Source organism: Lates calcarifer, linkage group LG17 (assembly GCF_001640805.2).
Source record: "Lates calcarifer isolate ASB-BC8 linkage group LG17, TLL_Latcal_v3, whole genome shotgun sequence".
Classification (NCBI taxonomy): domain Eukaryota; kingdom Metazoa; phylum Chordata; class Actinopteri; family Centropomidae; genus Lates; species Lates calcarifer.
In genome coordinates this window covers 23,791,690-23,814,599 of record NC_066849.1, presented here as the reverse complement: position 1 = coordinate 23,814,599, position 22,910 = coordinate 23,791,690, and the positions used below count along the sequence as shown (strand labels likewise).

At 41.5% G+C, this 22,910-nt stretch overlaps 1 protein-coding gene across 1 annotated transcript; it reads right to left on the bottom strand.

The window, feature by feature from the left end:
- Nucleotides 1-603: 603 nt before the first annotated feature.
- On the bottom strand, nt 604-22,319 carry aspm (assembly factor for spindle microtubules). Its single transcript, XM_018670844.2, is given in 28 exon segments — nt 604-841; nt 932-1,104; nt 1,243-1,419; nt 2,579-2,733; nt 4,255-4,447; nt 4,689-4,880; nt 5,013-5,162; nt 5,463-6,782; nt 6,784-7,302; nt 7,304-10,087; nt 10,352-10,546; nt 10,936-11,064; nt 11,975-12,123; nt 12,548-12,752; nt 14,041-14,253; nt 14,342-14,427; nt 14,879-15,024; nt 15,848-16,023; nt 16,166-16,296; nt 17,038-17,179; nt 17,288-17,355; nt 17,468-17,707; nt 17,936-18,082; nt 18,202-18,303; nt 18,528-18,623; nt 19,274-20,876; nt 21,420-21,563; nt 21,873-22,319. Coding segments are annotated over 28 exon segments (10,014 nt in total). The 5' UTR covers nt 22,149-22,319; the 3' UTR covers nt 604-738.
- Between the last annotated feature and the right edge of the window lie 591 nt (nt 22,320-22,910).

The window sequence follows — 22,910 nt, the reverse complement described above, 5'->3', positions numbered from 1 at the left end:
TTTATTCTGAATCCTTGATTGTCCAACATTATTATTTGTTTTCATTTTAAGGGAACAAAGGAAGTTTATTGATATTTCCATCTTTTTACTGCTTAAACGTTTCCATGTATCCCAGAGCTTAATTTTAATACAAATTAAAATGAATTATTGAATTCTAAAAAAAGGTTTCATGTACCTCACAGTGCCTTGGTACAACTGCTAAATCAAAAAGCCACATTAGATTCAGTGGGCAGTTTTAGTGCTGTGGCTGATCAGTGTATATGGTAATTATATCAGGTGGCTCAATACTCACCTGCTTAACCCAACAGTTTATTGTTGTATGTGGCAAAAGAAAACAAACATATTCCATAACTTTAGTTCAGACTAAGAAATCTCAACTGATGGATGGATCTTCATGAAATCTGATACAAACATTCTTGGTCCAAAAAGGACAGATCGTACAGATTTTGTGATTCCCCTAACTTTTCAGCTAACACCAGCAGCAGGGTCACATCCAGCCTCAGCTGGACATTTAGTGCTAATTGGCAAATGTAATGCTAAGGCTAGCCATAGAAATGACACGTGTCATAAAACACATTTGAAAAATACATGAAAGTGACCATGTTTAAGAAAGAAATCCATTTAATATATACATGAAAGTCATGGAAATGTACTGGTAAAAAACATAAAATAATATTTTCTAAAGAATAAAAAAAAAATGAGATGATGAATTAAAATAAGATTTAAAAGCTTGTCTATTTACAACACAATGGACAGTGTGTCTGCGACCATTTGGATGGCCCTGAGAGGGTCCACAATGTCTTTGAGCTTGTCCTTTCTGAGAACCCAGTCTGGTGCAAACCTAAAAAACAAAAACATGATGTCAACTACCACTGTAAACACATACACATGCACCTGTCAGTGTGAGATCACATTCAGTAAATATACGTACTTTGGCGCAGGTCGGGATTTACGAGGTGTTGCTTGAACATAGAAGCTCCCGTTGATTGACGCGTTCATTTTCTGTTTCATCACGGTTCTTTCTGCGTCCATCTTGTGTTTGCGAGCAGTGAGGCGGTAAATACTGCGTATCCTATCCAAGGCCTTAGGTAGCTTCATAACCTCCTAATAAAATTAAAAAAGTATGCATTACATTTAAGAAAGTACAATTTACAATCATTCCATGTATTATTTTGGTATGTTAAAGTGGTATTATGTTTTTTATTTTGAGTACTATTTTTGTATGTTATAGTAGCTACAGACCACAGCACGGTGTTTATCTTGCAGCAGGAGTGCAAGAAGAAAGCAGGCTTTGGTGAAGATGCTGCCGCCCTTTTCTGCCACTTTATCCCCTGCCTTCTCTCTGTATCTCTGCAGCAGGTCCAGCACTGTCTCAAGAGAGTTTTCCACCGAATACACCGCCTCGACAGTCTTGTGGTACTGAGGGAGGAAATCATGAGTGAGTGAGGAGGAGAGGGGAAAAAGCTTAGGCTACACTGCCAACATGTTCTTGCCACAGCGTAGTTGATCATTTTGCAAGTCAAGCAATCAAAGTCCACAAAGCAAAGTGAAAAATCAATGAAAACAAACATGATGTGACAAAAGGATGGAGTGTCCAAAATGAATCAAAGGCGACGGAGAAAACGGGGACATAACTGTAAAGCTTTCTTCAGTTTGGTTGGTATCTAAGGAGCAGACTCATCTCATCTTGCTTCACTGTCCTCTAGTTCAATATCTTTGAAAACTTTACATCATTACAGCATTACATCATGCCTGGACAGCTGCAAGGCTCTAAAGCCAATGCAATCAGTTGGCATTATGTTATATGATTTGCTGGTTCTCTTATTTTTTCCAGTCTCTCTCTCCATGAATATAAATACATTTTACTGAAGCAAAATCACATTTACTCACAAACCGTATGAGGCCAAACACCTGCTGGTGAATCAGTGCAAATGTCTTTAACTATAACACAGGGGTAATGGAGGAGAATATTTTGTATACTGAAACCTTGCAGAATTTATAAGTATAATGATTGAACACATCTTTAGACTTCAAATTATTTACTCTCATTTAACTTTATAGAGTTAGAGTTTTCCTTCTGTTTCCATTAAATGTTTTCGTTAAATAGTTGGATCTATTACAAAATCTTTTTTTCCTGATCTTTCAATTTGTTTATATGTTCATCTTCCCATAAATAAAACTGCAGACTTCGCATAAAGTCCCAGCAATATCCACAATGATGCACACTAAAAACAGGAAGTACTCAAATAAAAACATAAAGACCAAAAGATGTTTCCTCTCACTCTGAACTTGGTTTTTGCAGAAGAGAGACTGAGCCTGAATGAGAACTAACTGATATAAAAGGGAACAGAAAATCTGTGAGGAAGTCTTCATGTGAATGTGAGCATTTCTCAAAATGCACACAGATGTGAATGAAGTCACTTCCTGAAAAAGGAATCTTTCATAAGAAACAATATTTTTTGTGTTAAAGGAAAGTCAACAAAGTCAACTGGTCACTATATTTCACATTATCTTCATGTTTCACACCCTGAGCATGAGAAAATGATTACTATAAAAAGAGCAGCTGAGTCTGAGGTACCTTTGAGAGGTTGAGGAGGATCTGGATGGAGAAGGTGATGATCTCCATGCAGGGGACACTTCTGTTGCAGCAGCGGATGAGTGTGAAGATGACGTTGGTGGCTCCGCTCTCTACCAGCCGCTCACAGCACTCTGGGGACAGCCTGGTGGTGGTCTCTGTGCAAGCACACACACACACAATAGCAGGTCTTCTATTAGCGTGGGAGCTTACTTACAGAAGCAAGTATACTCAGCATGTTTTTTGTTCATGAGGTATATAGACTTAAAGGATAACTGGAATTTTTGAGCCTGGGCCTTATTTTCCCATGGTTTTGGGTATAAATGGTGGAGAAGGGGAAAAATCTTTGGAACTGTTGCAGTATGGAGTATTGTACACAGCAACCGCAAACAGCTGCTGTAGTGTAATCCAATAGGCAACTGTCCACTATTCTGCCTGACACAGGTCACAGTGGTGGAGGAAATATTCAGATTCCTTAACATAAATTAAAGTTCCGCACAATAACACAGACAAACTAACCGATCGAGGCAGCTGTATTCCAGTAATTCTCATATTCTGCTCACTAAAATTGTTGTTTTTGTCAGTGGAGTCTGGTAGGGATATATAGTGATTTTTCTGGTTAAACAAAAATGATCTTACTCTTCACTAAAAGGTCTTTCTCTGCAGGAATTCTATCCATAATGTTGACAGACACTTATAATAACAATCTGAGCCTGTCAGCAGCAAAAACAAGCACTTTAGTGGACGTACGTTTACATGGACAAATGCTCACTGGATTACATTGCAGCAGCTGTGAGCGGTTGCCAGGTGTGCAGCTTTTGCTCAATACTGCACTGACTCTAAAGAGTTTTGTCCCTGTCAGTCATTTACACCTTAACACCACATTTACTCTTTAAGTGGATTTTAGATTGAACACATTAGATTATATGAACACAGCACTTTATGTGACAAACGCAGTTTCACCTCAATAGCTCAAGCACTTTTGTTATGTCCACACACATTGGATAATGACAGAAGCGGAACTTTTTCTCCCACACTTCCTAAAAGTCTTCCCTCTTCTCATTGCTCAACTCTATTGCAGATTGCAGGATTATATTGGGTATATTTGGAGTTCATGATTTGCCCAGACACAAAACATAAACATCAAAAACTCAAGTCTGTGAAACTCAAACAGATGTCAATTGTCCATAGAAACTGTCCAATAGAGGCATAAAGTCTATATCATATCATATCATATCATATCAGTCATGATCTAATACAGGGTTTATTTTATTTTGTAATTGAACCTTTTTTTCTGCTCATCACTTTAAGAAACATTGTTTCACTTCCACTATGTTGTAATGTTGTGAAATAATAGCATGATGTTTCACTGGGAAAAATGTTCAGTGAAGTCATTTTTAAGCAAAAATGGTTCTAGCTTCTCAAACATGACTATGTCCTTGTATGTACTGTTTTGTCTGACATTTAAGAGGATCATCATGCAGTCTTGCAACTTGTGAGGGGCAGTATTTTATTTTATTTTAATAATATTTTTTTGCTCTTTTCTGATGTTTTCCAAATAAAACCTGGAGAATGTTTTGTATGAGTTCACCATACCATAAAAAAAAAAACTATGGTTGTCATAGGAAGCTTTATAGCTGCTTCATATGGGAGAATTACCAGACATGGCAGAGCCTTACCCAGGTTTTTCAGGGCCTCTAGAATGAAGGAGATGTGTTTGTATCGAAGGAGGTGGTCCAGCGCAGAGGACGTCTTGTTGCACAGTTTGTCCTCCTCTCGGACGTCGGCAGAGACTTGACGTAAGCGGTGCCTCAACTTCACCACCTTGGGATTGTCGTTCAGTCGGCGGGAGCGGTGTCCTCTCCACAGAGCCTGGAGGGAGAAGATGGAAAAAGTGAAACACAAACAAAGCTAGAATCAGTTTCTGATTACTGGTGTATTGGATCAGAGGATGTTTACAACTTGTGGTGTATTAACTACTTTTAGTCAGGAACAATGCACTAAAACTTTACTGGTTGCACATAATGATAAGTTTTTTTACTTACATTTACATTTTTACTATGTTCACAGACAAAATACATGTAGGACACCTAAAAGTCACCACTAACTGTACCTGAGCTTTGACAATGCCCTGTTGAACCCTCTTCTGGCGCCTGAGAAGGAGGAATTTCTGGACGGCCTGCTGGATGACAGATGCAGCTTTGTGGCGACGAGCGTACCAGCTCTTGACTGCTCGCTGGGCAATAACCACCTTCCTCCTGTCCTCCAGATACCGTCTCCTCTGCTGCCTCACTCTCACCCATCGCTGACGAAAATAAAGCAAATCATTTCAAGAAATACTCGACTGATCAGTTTAGTTGAATTCAACAGAATTCTATAATCCTTTTCAGAGGCAAATCCTGTCATGAAAAACGGTACTCAGAGCTGTTATCTGTACCTGTATGGTGATGACTGAATGGATTTGTCTTTTAGCTGACTCCAGAGCCCAGTGGACTCTCAGAGCTCGCTGAATCTTTATGGCACTCAGATGATGGAAGATTGCGGACGTAAAACGGAGCCTCCTCTCTGCCTTAGCTGCCTCTAGTGCCTGAAACATAATGGCATGTGAAAGATTACAACCATGTTGTTCTGCCTTTTTCAGCCCATTTACTGTAAATCACATTTTGATATGGGTTGTTTCCTTCCAAACAGGCAGTGGTTTCATTTAATTTCAGTTGTTTGTCCATCTTTAATGACCATTTGTTAACAAAGCTTGAACAATGATAAACATGATGTTTGCTGTAATAGATTGAGCATTTCAAGAAATTCTCAATTTATCTATGTAAACTAAAGAGGAAACAGAAAAAACTAAATTCTAGCAAAGTGAACTTTAAGTAAAGCCCATTACCTGTCTTCTCACAGTCCAGGCTCTGCAGTGTGTCTGAAGTGTGATGGCAGCTTGCCTCATTCGGATGTAGTTGTTCCTCTCCACCCTGCCAAGCCGCACTGCCCGGATCCTGCGCTGAAGTGTCACAGCTGCCTGTCTCTTCCTTTGGAAGATGCGCCTCTGGACTGCGCATCTCCAGCGTGACTGAATCACAATGGCAGCTTGAATTTGTCGGTTAATTTCCCTCCTGACACGCCAGCCTCTAAATGCTGCCTGAAGGATGATGGCAGATTGTTTCATTTTCAGAAACCTCTCTCTTTCTTGTCTTTGAAGAATACGGGAGCGATAGTACCTCTGAATGATAATGGCAGAGAGTCGCATGGCCTGGAATTTGACCTCCTCTCTGTGCTTTCTGAACGCAGACTGAATCACAGTGGCAGCCTGATGCCACCGAGCAATGTCCTTTCTGACCTGCTGGCCTCTAAATGCTGCCTGAAGGACGATGATTGCACTGCGCATTTCCAGGTATTGTGTTCTTTGTGCTTTACCTGCTACTGTTGCCCGATATTGTTGCTGAATGGCGAGGACGGACGATTTCAATTTCAGATACTGCTTGCGGACAGAGTGGGCTCTGTAAGCTCTCTGGATAACACTGACAGCCTGATGTCTTTGCTTTATGATTCTTCTGGACATCATTCCACGGAAGGCAGCTTGCAGATTAATGACAGCTCTTCTAACCTCTTGATAATGTTTCACCTCAAGTTTTTTCTGTCTCTGAGCTCTAAACCTCTGCTGTAAGACACAGGCTGCCCAGCGTTGTCTCCTGAAGGTTGACTGCAGTTGATGCCTCCTGAAGTTTGCTTGAATGACAGTAGCTGCCCTGTGCATCTTGACGATGTTGTTTCGCACACAGTGACCTCTGAAAGCTGCCTGAAGAACAACAGCAGAATGTCTCACTTTCAGGAAGTTTTCCCTCTCTTCTCTTTGAAGAATCCAGGAGCGGTAGTGTCTCTGGATGATAATGGCAGAGAGTCGCATGGCCTGGAATTTGACTTCCTCTCTGTGCTTTCTGAACACAGACTGAATCACAGTGGCGGCCTGATGCCAATGAACAACCTCTTTCCTGACGTGCCAGCCTCTGTACGCTGCCTGAAGGACAACAGCAGCACTGTGCATCTTCTGGTATTTTTGCACTTGTTCCTTTGCTGCTACAGTGGCCCGATACCTCCGCTGAATGGTGAGGACAGAAGCTTTTAAGGTGAGATACTGCCTTCGTTCACAGTGGGCTCTGTACGCTCTCTGGATGACACTGGCAGCGTGGTGGCTTTGTTTGATGATTTGTCCTCGATTTCATTCCACGATATGCAGCCTGTAACATAATGGCTGCTTTTCTGCAGTTTTGATAATGTTTCACCTCAAGTTTTTTCTGTCTCTGAGCTCTAAACCTCTGCTGTAAGACACAGGCTGCCCAGCGTTGTCTCCTGAAGGTTGACTGCAGTTGATGCCTCCTGAAGTTTGCTTGAATGACAGTAGCTGCCCTGTGCATCTTGACGATGTTGTTTCGCACACAGTGACCTCTGAAAGCTGCCTGAAGAACAACAGCAGAATGTCTCACTTTCAGGAAGTTTTCTCGGTCTCGCCTCTGAAGAACACGAGCCCGGAAGTATCTCTGGATGATAATGGCAGAGAGTCGCATGGCCTGGAATTTGACTTCCTCTCTGTGCTTTCTGAACACAGACTGAATCACAGTGGCGGCCTGATGCCAATGAACAACCTCTTTCCTGACGTGCCAGCCTCTGTACGCTGCCTGAAGGACAACAGCAGCACTGTGCATCTTCTGGTATTTTTGCACTTGTTCCTTTGGCTGCTACAGTGGCCCGATACCTCCGCTGAATGGTGAGGACAGAAGCTTTTAAGGTGAGATACTGCCTTCGTTCACAGTGGGCTCTGTACGCTCTCTGGATGACACTGGCAGCGTGGTGGTTTAGTTTGATGTTCCTCCTTAATTTCATTCCACGATATGCAGCCTGTAACATAATGGCTGCTTTTCTGCAGTTTTGATAATGTTTCACCTCAAGTTTTTTCTGTCTCTGAGCTCTAAACCTCTGCTGTAAGACACAGGCTGCCCAGCATTGTCTCCTGAAGGTTGACTGCTGTTGATGCCTCCTGAAGTTTGCTTGAATGACAGTAGCTGCCCTGTGCATCTTGACGATGTTGTTTCGCACACAGTGACCTCTGAAAGCTGCCTGAAGAACAACAGCAGAATGTCTCACTTTCAGGAAGTTTTCCCTCTCTTCTCTTTGAAGAATCCAGGAGCGGTAGTGTCTCTGGATGATAATGGCAGAGAGTCGCATGGCCTGGAATTTGACTTCCTCTCTGTGCTTTCTGAACACAGACTGAATCACAGTGGTGGCCTGATGCCAACGAGCAATGTCCTTTCTGACCTGCCATCCTCTGTACGCTGCCTGAAGGACAACAGCAGCGTTGCGCATTTTCTGGTATTGTTTTCTTTCTTCCTTTGCTGCTACAGTGGCCCGATACCTCCGCTGAATGGTGAGGATGGAGGATTTCAAGGTAAGATACTGCCTGTGTTCACAGTGGGCTCTGTACGCTCTCTGGATAACACTGGCAGCATGGTGGCTTAGTTTGATAATTTGTCTGCATTTCATTCCACGGATAGCAGCTTGCAAGACAACAGCAGCATTTTTCTTGGCGCTGAGGATATGCATCTCCTCTCTCATTTTTTTATTTGCTCTGTAGCGTGCTTGCAGTACACAGGCAGCCCAGCACAGCCTCTTGTAGTACATTCTCTGTTGGTGCTTTCGGAAGTGAGACTGAATTGTTACAGCTGCTGTATGCTGGATACGCAAATGCTTTCTGACCTCATATCCTCTGTAGGCTGCCTGCAGACAAATGACTGCCCTGCGTTTTGACAGATAGTCCTGACGGTCTTTTCTCGCCAGTGTCACAGCTCTGTACCTCTGCTGACAAACCAAAGCTGCTACCTTCATGGCTAGAAACCTGTTTCTATCTCGGATTGTGAGGAACTTTCTCTGAATGACTGTAGCAGCTCGGTGCATCTCTGCAACCTCCCTCCTGACTGTGTGCCCACGATATGCTGCCTGGATGAGTACCGCTGCAGATTTCATTGCTTTGTACCTCCGCGACTGTTGATCCCTGAGCATTTTGGCTCTGTAACGTTCCTGAATAATAATGGCAGCACACTTGGTGGCAAGGTAAGCCATACGCATTCTGTGCATCCTGAAATGAGCTTGGATTGCTCTGGCAGCGTTGTGCCTCTTCTTTAGGTCTTCTCTTACTCTAAATCCCCGGTAGACAGCTTGTATCATTATGGTGGCCTGCTTTAGCGCTCTGTACTCATTTTGCTGTGTTCTGCAGAGCAGAAGAGCTCTGTATCGACTTTGAATGATAATTGATGCACTTTGGAGGAGAATATATTGTTTCCTACATAAAAACATCCTAACTGAAGCCTGAATGACAGTCGCTGCCCTGTGCTTTTTCTTGAGCTCTGTCCTAACTCTCATGCCTCTGAATCCAGCTTGAAGAGTAACACAGGCTGCTCTCTTGTTTAGGTATCCTTTCCTCATCTCCTTTCCAGCCACATAAGCTCTGTAGTGACGCTGTATGGCTACAGCTGCTGCCTTCTTTGACTTGTACTCTGCTTGCGCTTTGTGCCGGCGGTAGTAAGCTTGTATCAGAGTTGCACACTGATGCCACTTTTCTATCCTCTTCCTGTCAGCTCTGCCTCTCCAGTTAGCTTGTATAAAGAGTGCAGCATTCCTAAGAGCCTCAAAATCCTTCTTTGTTTTACGAGCCAAAACTGCAGCTCTGTACTTTTGCTGTATCACAGCTGCAGCTTTTCTCAAGACTAGGTAGTGCCTCTGGGCAATGCTCTTCCTAAAAGCTGCTTGAATCACCGTTGCTGCCTTGTGCTGTTTTTTCAGCAACTCCCGGGCCGCTTTTCCACGATAAGCTGCCTGTATGGTAACAGCTGCACACCTCATCCCCACAAACTTTTGCCTCTCCATGTCTCTTTTCACAGTGGCCCTGAACCGGCGCTGAATTATGACTGTGGCACATCTCATCTTTTCCACTTGTTTTCTGACAGCATGCCCTCTGAAGGCACTCTGGATGACAACAGCTGAGTGGTGGTGTAGCTTCAATATCTTAAAGCAGCACCTCTGTGCATGACCTCTGTACAGAGCTTGAATGAGCACAGTGCTTCTCTTAATCTTTCTGTATTGATGGAGACATCTCTGCATTTTGTACCAAGACTGAATCCTTACAGCTGCAGTAGTTTTTTTGGATATCTTTTCCTGGTACCATTTCTTAAACACAGCTTGTATCACTCTGGCAGCACAGTTTTCCTTTTCTGTTTTCTGGGCTTTCCATCGTCTGTACCCTCTCTGTAATTTCACCACTGCAGTTCTAAGGGAGAGATAACGTTCCTGATCTCTTCTTGCAAGAGCCCATGCTCGTGAGTGCTTTTGAAGGACTGTTGCTGCCCAGTAGATTCTTCCATAAGCAGAGGCTGCCCTCCTCATGCGCCATTGTGCTTGAACAACAATGACATAGTATCTGAGGCGTTGGTAAGCCCTCATAGTTGAAAACATCCTCCACTGAGCCTGTGCGGACAAGATAAGAACCATCTATTCAAAGAACAATCATGCAGGTAGGCTTCATTATGCACACAGTGTCCTTGACAAAATGGTCAGACATTTATATTGTCAAAAAATCAGCAATCTCACTCACAGCAAATGTTGCCTAGACAGCATGCAAATTCAGGAATGACATTAATGTGTCCTTGGGAAAAGTCTTTCATAACAGGGATTACAGTTTGAGGTAAAACTAATTTTTTTTTCATTGACACGAGTGTAGTAAACACCTACCTGGATGACAGTTGCTGCTTCATGCTGCAGAGCCCGAAGTTGAGCCTCTTTCTTCAGCCTCAGCCTGTTGCGGGCAGCATAACCCCTCCAGACTGACTGGATGATAGTGGCAGCTTGATTCTGCCTCTTAGCTCTGCGCTTCTGGAGAAAACTCCTCACAACTAACTGGATTTTTGCAGCAGCCATGTTTCTTTCCTGTGTGCAAGCAAAACCAGAGAAACAATGAAACGTATCTATAATACCAGTGCAATGTAAACTTTAACTGAAATTCAGCATTAGTGAGATTTACGCTTTTCCATTTGAAAATGCAATAATAGATTTTTTTGCCATTTGGGGGAGAAAAGTGAACAATATTGATATATCATCACCTTTTAAGTTGACATGCTAGTATACATTTCTAGTATGTGACAAAATTACTAGCTAGTAACTGTCATCATGTTCACTTGTCACTGGATACATCTGAAACAGCAATTGCATGACTTAGTTTAATTTGCTTCTCAATATCAAACTAAAATAAACAGAATTAGATACATTAGATAAATAAAACTAAACCACTAAAACACAGTAGTAAACACTGGACTAACCTTGTAGAGCTGTAGATCTTTCTTCAGTCTGTATTTCCTCCAGGCACCCTGTATGACCCGAGCTGCTCTGGTTTCGTTCCGCAGGTCCAGCAGACGAGCACATAAGAAGGTCAGGTAAGACATCACAACCTGGAAATAAAAACGTGAATGAGAACAGAGCTGTAGTATTTTGTAGTTGTTTCAGCTCTTTTTAAGACTTAAAAAATTAATGATTCATCTAGAGCAACAATTTTCATAGTTGTGTTCCACAAAACTCCATTAGTCTAAACCAAGATTGTTCTGTGCATTTTCAGATTAGGAAAGACAGAAACTAAATTTACTCAATCTGATCTCAGAGTTGACTTTGCCATGAAAGGTAATAACAGTTGATACTGCACAGTGAAAACATGATTTGCGGTACACTGAGATAAAATCTTGATAAAGTGAGGACTTTTCATCCCTCACAGAATATCCTGAATGTGTTTTTACAGATTGTAAAAACAGGCAAAAAACAGACATGCTGTTTGTTGATCTATATTAGATGCAGAATTGTATCTCTCAAAAAGAATGAGGGGACACAGGTCTTTTAATGGTGCCTTTAAGCTAAGCATAACTCCAAGACTGCAGTTATGGTTTTGGACAGTTTAATCAATACTTCTGAACATAAATAATATTGTCTTGATGTTGGAAAACATTCATATAAGAATAAATGTTCCACTAAATCAATTCTACCAAAAACATCAAGTGTGTTTAAACACCCCAAGGATATGGTCCATCAATCCTAATTTTTGCAGTTAACCATGTGCATCAAAAGGCTGCACACAGGGAAAGCAGTGGGAGAAATCTGACCACTGACTTGTTGAATGTATGTGTGGATTTTACAGTAAAGCTGCAATGATTAGTCAATGAATCGATTGGTTGACCAACAGAAAATCAGTAACTTCTGTGATAATCAAATAATTGTTTTAGTACAAGCATACTGAACATTTTCTGATCCCTGCTTCTTAAATGTAAAGATTTAGAGGCTTTTCTTTATAGAAAAGCTCCTGTCTGGTCTCACCTTCTCATTGGGGATGGTGTTGGACATGTCAGCTGGGTTGATCATGGCAGGAACTCCGCCCAGGAAAGCCACAGCAGTGTTCACCAGTCTGAAGTTGTTCTTCTCATTTTCCAGGAGCTCTTTAAATTCTACTGATGGAGAATCTGGGCCTGTTCACACAATGACACAGATGCTGTCATCACAAGTCATTCTCTCCAGTTTCTTCATAATTTCCACTAGAAGTAGTGCATACAGGTTTACAAATGTTTAATCAGTCAATTTCCAAAGCTACATCACTTTCCTTTAAAGCTTGAAAAAGTCTCTTCATTCACTCTTCCAATAAACAGTCTAGATTCCACAGCTGGTGGGTTTGCTGTGGATAAAATCAGTGATTGCACGAAATATGCTGGACAGTACATTCTAATTTATTCCTGTTTCTTCCCTAAATGTCTTATAAGTTTTACCAAATTCCTTGTTTTCCACCCTCTAATGTAACACAAATGTTATGTAGTAATGTATAAATATATATTTTTTAAAAAAAAATCACATCCAAACAGAAAATTGCACTAAAAACAGTGCATAGCTGACATGTACCATTCAGGCCTGTCGGCAAAGAGTCAAAGGAGCTGTCAGAGTCACTGGCTGAGCAGCTGAGCTCCAGGCGGCCCCTCGGTGAGCACTCAACAGTCTGTGTGGTGCTGTGACTGACGGCCTTCTCCGGCAGGAGACTGGGGTGGTAGTGGTGGATAAGGTAGCAGAGGATGCGGCCATCTGAGAACGTCACGGTGAAGTTCTCCACCTGCACAAACAGACAAAAGACTTAATTTACAGAACTCCTCAGACTCTGACAGTGATTTAGGGCTTTAAAAACCAGCTCATCAACAGTGAAACAGCTTTTTATTGTGCCATGTTTAGATCAAAGTCTAATGTTGTGCTATGTTGATGTCATGTCAGAAAAATATCAGAGACAATACCTCTCATATATTAAACATAATTTCAAGTCAGACATTGTTTGACATTCTCGGCACTAATACTACAGATAGAACAGCTCCCTCCTGCTCTCTTGTTTAAAAGTATTTTACTTAACCAGACTCTTGTGGCTAATGATTTGTTTGATGTAGGAATTAAATAACTCTGGGATCTTAAGTCACAGGAGACAATGCGACATGAATGTGGCCTTCTGTGGGTTTTTAAAAGGTATTCTCTGTGAAGTAAACTGAAAGGAAGCAGAATGAAGATGACTGAGAACAAGAGGATTTCTTTATCTGCTCAGACATGCAAAATGCTTGCTTGGATTTTTGCACCTGTGTCTGTACAGAACCACAGTGACCTGCTTTCAGGAAAACTGCACAGCATTAGCAAAACTATGCAGAAACAGATGCATCAATGCTCACAGAAAATAAACTCACTGTCAGAGTTTTTGTGCTTATCACTGTGGACATTTTATTTCCTCTTTGGCTCTATGGGTGTTATGGATGCGTCTGCATACTGATAAATTGACCAAGAAAATATTTTTTCTTATATAAAAATAAGTCTTCAAGTAGTGGGAAAGAGTAATTGGCTGTGTCCACAAAGGTCAATGCAGCTCAGGTCACAGTTACACAAATTTGAACTTTCCGTGCATCCCTACTCCACTAGGTGCACTGTAGAAAACCATGCAGAGCCTCTGTAATATAGTGCATGACACAATCATGGAGGAGGCACAGTAAAACTTGAGTTTCGCCACAAATACAACCTGTTCAAGTGAACCACAACCTCAAACTGCCACAGTTTAACACCAGAGAAATGTAGTTGCCCCTAGGCATTTGACATTTCTGACAAGACAATTTTACCATAGTGAAGTGTGTGCATTTCCATTTAGCAAGTCAATGGTGTTGTGATTTAGCAGTCGAGCAAGCATCAGCTGTTTACAGACTATTTCAAACCTAACACTGAAGCAGAATAGCAGTTTAATAATACATCAAATGACAAAAGTAAAGCAGGTGAATGAAGTAGAACTACATCCACCCTAACAAGACAAAATGAAACCACAACCATGTCAGTGTGGTCTTTGGCCTCTAAGCTTGAAATGAAAATCCCAAACTCACCTTCAGATTGTAGAAGTCACACACAGCACGGACCCAGTCCATCAGCAGGGTAATCTTGGCGCTGCTGTGCTCGTACGGCGCCTTGGTCTTTGCAGGACTTGGCTGGAGGCCTCGATCGGCCCTCAGCGACACCAGCCTCCGTTTGGTCCTCAAGGTTCTCTTCAGGAAGCTAATCTCCTCTCTCAGCTGATCCTCATCCAAAATCACCTCCACCTTAACAGATTTTTTGACAACAGCACATCAATCAACTCTATTCACAGGTAAAGAATTTTGTGAACTATGGTCCAACTTGGATACACACATGAAATACAAAGATGATTTTCCACAAGAGGCTCAGTGTCTTTTCTCTGTGTCCATCCACGATATCTCTGGAATCAATAGTGGAGCCTGAAAATAAAGACAAAATGTTTGAATACCTTTGAGCCACAGTTTAGCGCATTAAAGCCATTTATTGAGCAAAAGCAAACAAACGTCTTGTATTTCCTCAGCCTCAAACATGAGGATTTTCTGTTTGTCTCTGTTTTACATTAATGTAAATTTAATATCCTTTGAGTGATGTTAGTTCATCATGATTTAAAAAGCCAATTTAAAGCATTATGTCTTGTCTGTTGTGTGATTTAGCTGATACTTTTTTACAGTCATTTCCTTTCCCTGGGCTGCTTGTCCAGCCGCAAACATATTATTAACAAATATATTCTTTCACATGCTGTTCTCCCACATCCAACACAGCATCATAAAAGGCAAAGCAATCCAATATTGTCCTTGTGCAGCTGTGTGTGATCAAACACAAAAGCTTCTCGCCGCTTAGCTGTTTTCTCAGGGGGAAAATTATAATTACCGTGTTCATCCTTGAGGTCAACCCCCTTGCTTTTGAGCACTTGCAGAGCGATGTCGACGTTGTGGACCTTCTGTAGGCGGCTGATGGCTGGCAGACGGAGCTTCGCTGACAAACTCCAGTCCTGGATGAGGAGCTCCATCACACGGCTGGAAGGAAAACCAACATGAAAAAGACATTTTATAATGATGATCCATAACAATCTTTGGTCTCCTGTATTTTGGTCATTGTGCTGGTGTAGCACTTTTTCACTAGAGTAAACCTTCTTTGTACTGTGGAATAAATTGACACTGATGGACTGATTAATTTCACTTGAAGGCAAGAGAAATTATTTAAGACTTTTGTGGATAAAATGTAAGATTTTAATACCTTCAGAGGCGAACAAGCGGAATTAATTTTTAAGACTTTTCATGACCTGCAAAGTCACTGAACAGATGGCTGGTTTAGTCAAATCAAGAGTCTTCATCATACTGATGCAAAAATCCTCTAAATCCAATTTTGACGTGAAGCAGTGCTTGTCAGTGAGTAGTAAAATTACACAGGCAGATAACGCAGCATATCCAAAGCTTCAATCTGCCTTTTTCCTAAAGAGTTTATCATGTCGTTCTTTTGATTCTTGTCACCTTAAATCACTGTGTGAGGCTCTTAATCCTCATAAAGCCAAGAGAGGACCCATGACGAAGTTTAAAATAAAAGTAGTACACTGAAGAAGTACATTGGTCTAATCACTGTAGAGGAGATTTACTTTACAAGAATCTGCTGCATCTTTGTTACTACATTTGAGCAAAAGTAAATAAATAAATAAATTCTGTTACGTCAACAGGACAGTTAGAGAGACCATCCTTCAGTAAGAATCCCAAAGAGGAAATCCCCAGTCTGAAACTGTTCTACTAAAGGGTCCTGACATCTGAGAAAAGCAAATATCCCGACGGGGATCAGAGCATCACATTAAATTCAGGACGTCTCACTCACACTAGACGAATGCCGCATTTCAAGTCAACTGCCAAATTCTTCACTGCAAAGTTAAACTCATCCAGGGGCTTCTGAACGTGGGAGACAGGTAGCCCGAGGTAGCTGAGGTGTCGGGGGAGGATTCCCTCTCCGCTCAGGAAGTCCCTGGAGAAGGCCAGCAGCAGGTCTTTGCTCGTCTACACAGAGAGAAAAAAAAGTGAGAAGCATACAGCATAGCAGAAGTTAATGCAACCCAAAAAGATCTAATGAGAGGAAACAATGGTTTGTATTTAATGGTTTTTGTTGACATGGGGTGTGGGGATGTGTGGCTTGGGATACCTTGAACTCTGCATCCACGCAGAACAGACAGGGGTCATGCTCAATCAGCCGGGACTCTTTGGCCTTATCCAGGAAACACACCAGCAGGAGCAGCTTCTTCAGTGTAAAGCGAGACAGCGCCTCCTCATGGCCTAACCCAGAAAATGTTGACAGATGCTTACACATGTTTACAAGTCCAAAATAAAGTAACACGTCTCAACTGAATAGGCACCTGGAACCACAATTTCAATTTTGTTCCAATAAGGAACAACAGCAGCCATCCAGCCAGTATTTGCTTTGTAAAATGTGTGATTCAAAGAATTGAATTAACAAATTAACAGAAATATTCCTTAGAATCTAGAGTAAAGATAGATTTTTGGGAGGTCTTAAACATCAAAGTTTATGCCTGGATTATCAGAAATGAAAATTAAAATGACCAAATAATCATCAGATGAGTCAACAATAATAAGAATCTTCAGGACTTTTAACACCATGCACACTAATCCACTGACTAACAGGCTACATGACTGATGTTTTCATTTTGGTGATATCTGATGAAAATGTCAGTTGTCTGCAGGAAATTAAAAAGCTTTGTTTAGTCTTTTAATTAAACTTCATCTCATAGCTGTGTTTTCAACTTTCAATTTGCATCATTGGGGTTTGTATTTCTGTTTGTTAATGATAAGGTAAAAGAGCCTCATGTTGCCATGGGAAATGGGAACGTGAGCTGATAACAATATAATATAACAATATAACAATATCCCTTTAATTGCTTTGAATTTAAACATACTACATGTTCCCAGAGAAAGTCTCCACCTGAGAATATTCCTGAAATTTCTTTATCTGCTAGTAACACTACACTACAGTCAACATAACCAATGCTCTTATATTACCGTCTTTGTAAAGGTGAGGAACTTTGGGGTGTCTGAACGCAGCAGCAATGTCTGGGTTCCAGAGCAGCCGCTGGAGAATGAACATAGCCAGACCCATGGCATCGCTGTTGCTCTCAAGTGAGATCAACTCCCCGAAGATCGTCTGAGAATGAGCAACATTGTGTTTAGTGTGGATGGTGAGGAAATTAATAGGAGTGTTTGGAAAGACAAATGTTAAAAACTATAAGGAAAACTGTCATTATCAGAATACCTCAAGTCCTATCCGTAACCACAGCGGATTGTATGAAAGAAGCCAGCTGAGGACTTTTTTGCGTTCACCTGAAAATTCCAACAAAAATCATGAAAATAATGTTACTTTCAGGCTCATTCAGGGTTTAATAAGAATTTCCAAAACATTTAAAAACCTGACATCAGTGGGTTACATAATTACCTATGTCCTTCCAAAGATGGCGGTCTTTTCGGACGAGCAGCCGCTTGGCCTCCACCTCCAGTTCGAGCCTCTGAATAGCCTTGACCATGGCCTCAGATGTGAACAGCTGGCACGCAGAACGACGGAGGCGGTTTAGCTTCCGTCGGGCCGTGTAAGTGCTGAAAGACATCTCCTCTTTGGTGGGAGCTTTAGGGACACTGAAGTTGTCGTCATGGCCCATTGCAAGGGACGCAGCACTCACTACAAAGAGAAACACAAAAAATGTTTATTGTAGATACTCATTCAAATGAAGAGTCCACTGCAATAATTACTGCATTTAAATTGTAAAATGTTCAGTGAGTATCTGTGAGAACATGATACTTTCTATATTTCTTGAAACACTACACTTTACATTCCTGCCTTTAATGAAGAAAACCCTTTTCTCAGAGTAGTGACAGCCTGCTGAATGTTTGAGTGCATGGATGTTACCTTTAGCAACTTCAGTGTTGACTTTAAAGTCATCTGGGGTGAGGACATAGTTGATCCACCACGTGAATCCCCTCTCCTGCTTCTCAATCCACCTCTCGTCATAGAACATGTTCTTGGCAGCAAATGGCATCGGGTGCCTGGGTATGGCTGGAAGAAAAGGGTAGATACAACAAGAAAACAAAATTACATTTTAAAAGATAAACAAAAGCTGGATACCTCTTCACACGTCACAAAAGCTAATTTTACAATATCCTGTTGTAAAATACCTGTTTGCACCGGCTTAATAAAGGTCAGCTTTGACTGTGCTACAGCAACAACTTTTGTCATCCTCACAGACGAAGCACCAGATGACTTCACAGACGGAGCAGCTGTGAAAAACAGAAAAAAATTTCATCACAATTTCCGCTGGAAAATTTGCTTATAATCCATATGGACATCACTGGTTTGAGTCTTAGCTTTGCTTTCTGGCTTTTGTTAAGATATGAATGTACATTAACCATCACTCAATGACAGACCTACATCACAACAACAGACAATAACTCTTATATAAGAGATATTCCCCTTCAGAAGGCAACTGAACATCATTTCATACCTCGTGAGGTGAGTTTGGAGCTTGGTTGCTTTGCCTGGGCAGGGACAGCAGATCTTGTGCTCTTTAGAGATGAGGTAGTCACTGAGCGCACTGAGCCTGAGAAAAAGGCATTATAGTAAATACAGACGTCCAGAACAGAAGCAAAAAATATCAAAACATGTTTAAAAACAGATACTCAAACATTTTATTGACTTAGATGCATGGACGCAGTTTTATACACCCACATACATTTTGTACACTGAGCTAAAACTAATGCAGGCTAACACAACGGTCCTGCAATGAATTCTCCCTTCATGAAGGTTATAAAGTGAGTATAAAGTGTAACATTGCAGTTTGTGGTGCTGTTGAACTGTATTGCATTATACAGAGAGGAGTTTTATTATTTATATAACCTACCCTCATTGATAGGTATGGGGTAAAGAATGTAAATAATAGAAACACTTGTGAGTATAATGCAAACCAGTTTAACAGCAGCACAAACTACAACCTCAAAAATGAAGTTGAATCAACTCCCATCAACAACAGTTTCAACAAAACATAATAACCTTAATGAAGTTAGGACTTAACTGCAGGACTGCTGTATTACACTGCATTAGTTTTAACCAATAAAATGGCAACTGATTATAGGTCTTGAAATATTAATGCACCTAAAAGTGAAGATTTATTTGTTTAAGATTCATTGTGTACAACATCAGTATTTATTATAATTCAAACATCCAACGCAAATTTACATCACATTTGCTCACCTGCTGTTCTCTGTTGCCTCTGTGATGCACTTCTCCTCTCCTGCAAGGACCTTGTGGGTTCAGATTTTACAGCAACCACCTTGCTCCTTTTGACCCTGTCAGTTTTCCCAGCATCCTCTACCTTTGCATGACTTTTCAGATATTCCTCACTCTTCCTCTTCTTGCTCTTCACTGCCATGTGAATGGGAAATGAGTCTTCCTGAACAGATGGAGGTGCAGGAACAGTTGGACACTGCTCATGCACTTTAAGGTTTGGTGAGAAGTTGCAGTGTAGAGGAGAACACGAGGCCGTGGGAGACGGAGAGGTGACAGTAAATGCAACGGAAGCAGGGACTGTTGGAGGTGGGGAGGTGACTGAGAAAGAGAAGCGAGTAGGAGCCATAGATGGAGGGGAGGTGACAGGGAAGGTGAAAGAAGGAATCACTGAGCCATATGACGGTGGAGTCGGGCTGGAGGAGGTAAACCCCAGGACTTGATGTGTGTCATCACACAGATGGCCAGTCACCTCAGAGTTTTGCCATCCATTAGTTCCTGTGTCTGTCCTGTGTGGTTCTATAACAGGGAGTTTTGGAGTGCTTGGTCTGGACTCGTACTGACTGCTGCTGTCAGATAGCTCAAGTGTTTTCTCCAAGAGCCGTCGCCTTGACTTCTTTATTTTCCTTCCACTCAAACTGTTTTCCTCCACTGGTGCTTTGCTCTTTGTCACTGTGGCAGAGGTAAAAGAGGCCTTTTTTACCACTTCGGCCTTATCAGCCTCTGCCTCCGAGACAACAATAACCTCATTCACAACAACCTTTTTGGTGACAAAGAAAGTCAGCCTTGGCTCATTTGGCTCTGACAGCCCTGGGCTATCAGGTAATGCTTTGAGGACGTTTCTGTCAGAGCCATAGCTGTGACTCCCACTCTTTGATTCCAGTGAATCTGAAAACTCACAGCTAGAACTGTCTCGAGGACTGGTGTTAATGTTACTCAGATCAGAGTCAATGAGGGCCAGTGCATCTTTCAGAGACAGCACTGGGGTTCTGGTTAACTCACTGTTAGCATCATCAGCATCAGACACAGAATTTACAGTGGCAGGAACTGGGCTTTCTGACTGTATACGAGGCATGAGTTTCTTAAACCTCTCTGGCGTTCCAATAGGTGAAAGCGTCTGGTTTAGTATTTTGGTGAGGTCTCTGTTTTCAGGTTTGCTCCCCGAGTTATCTGGGCTAGCAGACATGCTCCCAGTCCCAGAGTCCATTAGCTTTGCGGTCGGAACAAGTAGGACGACAGGAGAGTTCCTCTGAATGTGATGAATATTCTCCTGGTCTGACAAGGCCAGAGACAGTTTGCTCTGTTTGGGATTTGAAGCTTTCTGCTCCTCTGATTCCTTAGAACGAACATCGATGGGACTGTGCTTTGTGAGGGACCTCTCTCTGACAGCTTTGCCCTCATTGAGTGAAGCAAGTGGGCTGCGTGGCTTATCCCGTTTGTACTGTGGCTTTCTGGACACTTGGAAAGTTTTATTGGCTGCCATCTTCAGAGGGAGCTGCATTTTCTTTCCCCTAGGGACAGCTACTTTTTCACCATCCCTTTTATTTTTGATAGTGTCCCACAGGCTTTTCTTTAAAAAAAAAAAAAAAGAAAGAAAAAGAAAAAAAACATAAGGGTAAGGAGTAGCATACTTTTGACATCAATCTTATGGCAAAATAAAATTCCTTAGTTTATTTTATTGCTCTATAGATCCTCAGGAGCTATGTCCTTTATAAAGTCTGGATTGAAAATGAAATAGTATTTAGCGACTAGGTGGAAACTCCCTGATAATGTTTGGCATGTACATGAAAACAGTGTCACCCTTTACCTATAATCAAAGTAAACTGCAACGAAAGACACAGATTTAGAGCGGAAATGATTGGTCAACTGACAGCAAAGAAAGTGGCAACTATTCTGATAAACAATTAAATTGTTAAAAATCATTTTAAGCAAAAAATAGCCAAATTTTTGCTACTTTTCTTTGACATTTTGATACTAAACTAAATGTTTTGGCAACACAAGCAATTAGACTATATCGAACACAGCTTTGTGAAACTGTGATGGATATTTTTTACTCTTTCTTCATTATCAAAAAAACAGATAGAGAAATCACAACACCTCATGCCTGGCTTACCTTTTTCTTTTTTGGTGCTTCTGCTCTCCCCAGCAGAACAGCCTGGTGCTTGAGGACCCCATTGGCATTGAAGATGATGAGCTCTCTTATCCCACCTTCCTCCGTTGGAGTCCAAGTAACTGTCAAACTGAAAGAGCCCTCAGGCTGGAAACACAAAGCACAAGGAAAGATGTGGACCAACTGCAAGTCTTGCAATGGAAGCAGCGATAAATGTTAACTTAGTTTATGTCTTAATTTTGGTAAAACAAAGCTCTTAAGCATGACAACAGCATGAGTTTCAGGCTCTATAGGACATGGCTATACCTGCGTCATCTTGCTGCAACAAGAGTCAACTATTCTAGGGAAAAATCATTCATCGCAAAGACTACTGGTCTGGATTACCCTTTCTATGACATACATACATGAACGTGTTCCTTCATGTGGAGAGAGGCTGCCAAGTAACTAAGAACATACCTGAATCGTGAACGTCTTGTGGTCCACAGAGAAGCCTTTACTTGAGGGAATCTTTTCAATAGCCACCTCAGCTTCTGCGTCCTCTGTAGGGTTCTCGAGTCGCAGAACAGCCGACCTGGACGTTCCCAACTTTACTGTTCCAAATGTGACAAAGGGAGCCTTTGAAAACTGGATCAAACTCAAAACCGGAACATCATTCTCTTTATTAGCGTCGTCTCTCTTTATTGGACTGAAGTCCAAAAATCCTCTCTGTGTTGAAGTCGCCGTTTCAGCCATTTTGTGAAAAAGTGAAGAAATATCTTAATAGCTAGCTACATGTCATGTTGTTAGGTTTTTAAACGCCTAACAATCCATGCTCCCTGCTTCTACTGTTGACTGCTTCTCCACTAGCCCACTAGCAAACGTTGAACACGCTTCCTTCAACAACACACCGAAAGACAAGCTAGTTTGAAATTCGGTCGTGTTATTTAATCAGCCAATCACAAGCGAGGGATGGCTACGTCTTGTCCAATGAGTAAAGAGGATACACCAAAACCATATGAATACATAGCTATCGACCAATCAGCTGTCGACTACATTTTTTAAACGGCCATAAGCCACGCCCATAATCAGAGAGCCAAAAAACTAAGATGTATCACTCAAATATTATTTTTCAGCACCAATAAAGCCAAAGGACTTTTTTTATCGTCTCCCTCATTTAGACCAGATTCCACCCAAGCTGAAAGTAATATTAAGGACCATAAGTAAGATAAAATTTCTGTAGAATATACGGCTTGAGTGGATCGCACTCCTCTTTACTAGAATGTGGTATACACTATTAGTTTTAAATGATGTATCTGTCGGTTTATACGATCTTTTCTTCAGCGTGAACGTTATTGCTCACTCGGGTCTAACGCAAACCGTTTGACACATACCTAACTTTATTTTCTGCTTGATTTTATCCTGTATATGAATATTAGATTGCTTTTTTAAATCAAATTACACAAAACAAAACGCGTTCACTGTCGCGGTACTGAAGTAGTCCTAAAGTGGCAAGAG